Here is a 5,452-nt window from a genome sequence, read left to right on the forward strand (position 1 = left end):
ATCCACTGACTCTCATCCCCTTGTGCTTAAGACTAGCTCTGGGAATGCCCCTGGAACTCCCAAGTTTGCGCATACACCAAAATAGTTTCTACAAGCGTATCTTGTAGCAGTAATTGTGAAGCCACGAGGTACAAAGTAAAAGACAAATGGTGGAACTAGGTGACGTGTCTTGGGGCTATTCCTGCCACTGGCTGGCTGTCTCAGCAAAGTCTAGAGCAAAAGACAGACTGTGAAGTTGTTGAAGAGTGTGAAAACTATCTGATATAGCCTATTTCTTGCACTGCTCCAATATTGCCATCTCTACTTACTAGTTCCCCAAAGAGATGAATTTTATAGATAGAAGTATTATGTTGTTGTTGTTAAGTGCTGGCAAGTCAGTTCTGACTTATAGTGACCCTGGGTAGGAACAGCTGGTGGGATTGAACCACTGACCTTTCAGTTAGCAGTCCAGTGCTTATCCTATATAGAAGTACTATATATCAACTGTATTTTTCCTAACAATAAAAAGAGCCATAGAAGACCAGATCCAAAATTTCCACTTGGACTGAGCTGGAACACTGTCTTGGTCTTGCCTTTCTCAGCAGCAGGCACTGAGGCAGGTACCTTCACATCATGTATTTCAGAAGTGATTCCAGGAAACGCTCATATGGAAATGAAGACATGGGACAAGAAAAGGATTCTTGTCACAAGCTATTGTTACTGTGAACATCCAGAACTTTCCTATTAGGGAACCCAGGGAGAGTATAGAATACATTCCAGACTTATATATTTTTAAAAGGTGAAAAACTTGCAATATTTATTCACCAATTCCCTTTCTGACATTGAGGATTTTTTCCAAGGACATTAACTCTAGCACATTAGAATTATCTTACATGCAGGTCAGCTGTGTTCTTGTGGCTAGAAAGAAAGTCCTTCAGGCATAGATTCTCTAGCATTGACAATGAGCAGTCTTCAGCACATCGTGGTAAGTCCGACAGCATTGCTATATAGAAACCCAGCTATAGGCACAAAAGCATGGGGAGTTCTAATATTGACCTTGATGCACAAGACCATATATCACTGAAGTTGTTTAAACAGACATCCTCTTGCTTACATAGTAAATTCAACTAACTCAGGCCTAGCAAATAAATAGGTGAATCCATCATGTGTTCAAATTAACTAGCTTTTAAAATTAAAAAATATATAATTTCATTGAGTTTGTACCACCTGTACAAAGCCAGTAAAGGGTCATTCTGAGTTGGAAACCACTTAACGACACTCAACAACAACAACATAAATGGTAAACTTTTATGAGCATACATTTTTATCTACATCACACATTCCAAAATTTTGTTCAGATTAGTATGGATGGAAAATAAACTAAACTTGTTGGAGCTTCCAAAAGCATCAGCATTGGAACAGTTCTTTATTTTTTTTTAAATTCACATGTGATCTATTTCTTTTGTTCTACCAGCTTTACATTAATGGCAACTCTAAGGTTAGCCCAAAAAAGTCCGTGCTTGTTCTTTTCCTTGGGCCATTCCAAATAGGTCCTCCTTGCCATGAGAGTTTTTAACTTGTGATAATTGCTAGGAATGGAGTACTGTGGAATGGGTTCTAGCAAGATCAGGATTAAGTTATCAGAAGCTTCGTGAAAGAGTTTGTGGTGGGCAAAGTAGAGTTCATAATGGCACCAGTCACTCTGAATAAAGTTGGGAGACAAAACAAAGATGGACTTGTAACTTTTCTCAATGCAGCTGATGATGTTTTCAATGATGCTTTTGCCAGCCACAAAGTTTCTCTCATGGAGACAAATCTGAATGTCTTCTCTTTCTAGGTTTGGTAGTAATTCATTCTTCACCCAGGCAGAATCATGGCCACTATATGAAATAAAAGCATGGAACTGGAGATTTCTTTGGAGTTCTTCTAAAGGTACATTCTTAGCTCTGTGCCGAGTCTGAGTCCACTGACACACCATCCTGAGATACCAGGGCAGATCCATATAGATGCACAGGAAGGTCACAATAACCACCACCAGCAACATGGTGAGCCCAATGGTGGCAATCAGCAGAGCTGTGTTGCAGGATAATGGAGACATGTGGAAGTCCTTGAGTGCGGTCCCCTTAGAGCTTTCTGGGTAGGCACACTTATAAGATTCAGGCCAGTCCTCCACCACATCCCTTGATATCTGACTTATATTTCTGATAAATTCTCTTAGTTCACACGAACATTGGAATGGATTGTTCCCTGCTTTTATTGATGTAATATTCTGACAGCTATAGAAGAAATCAGCTGATGGGTGTGAAACTAAATTATAGTCAATGATCAGGACAGAAAGGCTGTGAAAAGTAGCACATCCAGGAAGGTCAGTTAATGAATTAAAAGCAATATTTAGTTCTTCCAAATCTTCCAGGCTGGTGACATCTTTAGGGATACTAATTATTCTGTTATCATGAAGATCAAGGACTGTGATCCTTAGAGGTAAACATCTGAAAACAGAGTCTGTAAGTAGGTTTGAAGACATGTTTAAAACTAATAAACTTTTAGTCCAAAAGCAATCTCCTTCATTTTCATACCTTAGGGAATTCTGGCTAATATCCAATTTTTGTAGCGACTTCATGTCCTTGGTCATATTAGCTATATTAACAAGTTGTTTTAATTTATTCATTTTTAAAACAAATATCTCCAATACAGTCAAGGTTGCACAATTTTTAAAAATTTCATCTGTTAAGAGATTATTGGAAAAATCCAAATACACAAATGAGCTAATTTGCTGGGGGCAATGCATCTGCATCATGCGTGTACCAGTGACTGTGAGATGTGAGATATTCATATTTGATAAGATGTCATAAATCAACTTCTGTTGAAAATGCGACACATCATTGAACACTTGGTGTATAGACAAAGCCTTCAGTGAAGTGTCAGAATAGTTAAATTTCTGGTTAAGCTGACCCATTAGTTTCACATTTGAAATAGAAAAATACTCTATGCTTGAATGCCAAACCAACTGGAGGATCTTAATGAAAGCATGCCAGGTTGTTTCAATGTTGTTTAAAGTAAGATTCAGTAACCTTTGATTCTGTCGAAGTTCGAACAGTTTTATGAAATGAGAATTTTCATAATCATCTCGCACATACCTGATATTAGACAGCTCTAAGCTGACAACAGTGTTGACTGCTACACCCAAAACAAAATGGAATTCCTTTTGGGTGGGAAAAACAATGTGTAAACTCTTTGTGTTTAAGTCTTGGAGGCTCATAGGGTCTTCATTTTGCCCATAAGTGTCTCCTAAGACCAGCAAAACCTTACTGATATTCAAATGAGCAATTGGTAGCACACTGGATCTTTGCAACTGCGTGGCACTCAATCCCAGAAATTCTAATTGAGACAGGTTGCCAAACTCCTTGCAGATGGGCAGGACATCAAATTCATTAAATGAGAGGTCTAAGTGTTTGAAGTTTACAGTAGGGTGGCAAGAAATCTTCAATAGCTTATTGTGGGACAAATCCAAGTATTCCAATTCCTGATTGAATTTGAAAACACTGATATTAAGATACTGAATTCTATTATGAGAAAGTATCAAAATCTTCAGCTTTGATAGTAACAAGATGTCAGAAGTCTGCAGTTTAGAAATGAAGTTTTGTGATACATCTAGAACCATTGTTTTCAGAGATAGATCTTTGGGAACATAGGTGAGATTCATATTTGATCTGTCAATAACGAGTTCACTGTCATCAGATATTTGGAGTCTGATCTCAAGTGTTAACATAAAGAAGATCGCAAACTGGAAGATGCTAGAATTGGTTTTAGTCATTTTATGATATTAGACATTCCTCATTGTAGTTGTGGTTGTTCAGAACATCTTGATGCAGACAGAGATCCTAGGGAGGAAAAAAAAAAAAAGACCTCATAATAAATGATTTTATTAGATCACGTAGGACTGACATTAAACATTATTTAGTAAAGACACATAAAATGAAGACTACCTTCTTTGGATTGTATGCACAACAGGAAATCAGAGGAACATCTATGTTGATAAACAAGCATTCTGGCTCTAATCAAATAACTTTAAATATTGATGGTATACTGGGTTGAAAGGTAGCTCCCAAAAGACACATCCATATACTAGCCCTTAGAACTGTGACTATTACCTTATTTGAATATTTAATTAAGTTAAGGGTCTTGAGATAAGGACATTGAGATGGTCCTGGCTCATCCAGGAGGGCTCTAAATTCAAATACAAGTGTCCTTGTAAGAGAAAGGCAGAGAGAGATTCAACACAGATAAACAGAAGACAGACAGAGACACAGAGGAAAAGATCACTGATACAGAAACAAGTCAAGGCATGTCAACAGCCATCAGTGGAAGAGGTTCTACAAGAGCTGGAAGAGAGCTAGACTGTGCCAACACCTTGCTTCTGGACTTCTGACATCTAGAACTGTCTGAGACTTATACTTGTTTTAAACCACCAAGTTGGTCATTTGTTACAGTAGCCAAAAAAAAAAGGATACATATGTATTTGCTCAATTCTGGGAAATCCCCAGGCCCCAACCCTCCCAAGATCATTTAAAACTCAGGCTAGAATTTACAGCTGACGGATCCCTGAGTGGTACAAGCAATTAATGAAAATTTGGAGGTTCAAGTTCACCCAGATGCACCTCAGAAGAAAGGCCTGGTGATGTACATCTGAAAAAGCAGCCATTGAAAGCCATATGGAGCACGGTTCTAACTGTTATGGCACACATGGGGGTGTAATGACTTGGAATCAACGCCAAGGCAACCATGAGTCCTTTCACCTTTGACTGTGCCTGTCTCCTACTCACTCTTGAATTACTTTTTATTACATCTGTAGTTTGGAGCCTAACTTTGGTGTTGTCCAAAAAGTAAATGCCATCTATTCAGATCCAACTCATAGCGACCCTGTACAGCGTTTCCGAGTAGCTGCTAGTGAGTTTGAACCGCTGACTTTGCAGTCCAGTGTTTATCCTACGGCACCACACCAGGACTCCAAAAAGTAATTTGATAGTAACAAAAGGTCTCTCACCATTTATTTGTTGTACCAATACTTACTGATCACCTACTGGCCGTGGTTAAGAATCCGGAGATAGAGCAGTGAGACCTGTCCTCAAGGAAGTAATTGTCTAGTAGGAAGATGGGTATTAAACAAGTAAATGAGTAAATCAATGCTATGTAGTCAGAAGTGCTAGAGCGAAGAGTAAAGCAGAGTACATGAAGCCAGGATAATGGTAAGCATGGGGTGTTTTAGATAGATGAGTCAGAGAAAGTCTTTCTGAGAAAGTGGCAGTCAGGTGGAGACCAGAATTCAGTGAGTAAATAATCTACGAGAAGGTCACCAGGAAGAGCATTTCTGTTAAAGCACAAAGCAAATGCAAAGATCCTGAGATGGGACTGTGGTTGCTTTGTTTGGGAAACAGCCAGGAGGTGAGTGTTCGCATGTAATGAGAAAGGGAAA

General features: G+C 38.8%; 1 protein-coding gene across 1 annotated transcript; it reads right to left on the minus strand.

Annotated features, from left to right (window-relative positions):
- Nucleotides 1–1,405: 1,405 nt before the first annotated feature.
- On the minus strand, nucleotides 1,406–3,793 carry TLR1 (toll-like receptor 1). The gene is given in 1 exon segment (XM_006878192.1): nucleotides 1,406–3,793. A coding segment is annotated over 1 exon segment (2,388 nt).
- Between the last annotated feature and the right edge of the window lie 1,659 nt (nucleotides 3,794–5,452).

This window comes from Chrysochloris asiatica, unplaced genomic scaffold (genome assembly GCF_000296735.1).
Source record: "Chrysochloris asiatica unplaced genomic scaffold, ChrAsi1.0 scaffold00230, whole genome shotgun sequence".
Classification (NCBI taxonomy): Eukaryota; Metazoa; Chordata; class Mammalia; order Afrosoricida; family Chrysochloridae; genus Chrysochloris; species Chrysochloris asiatica.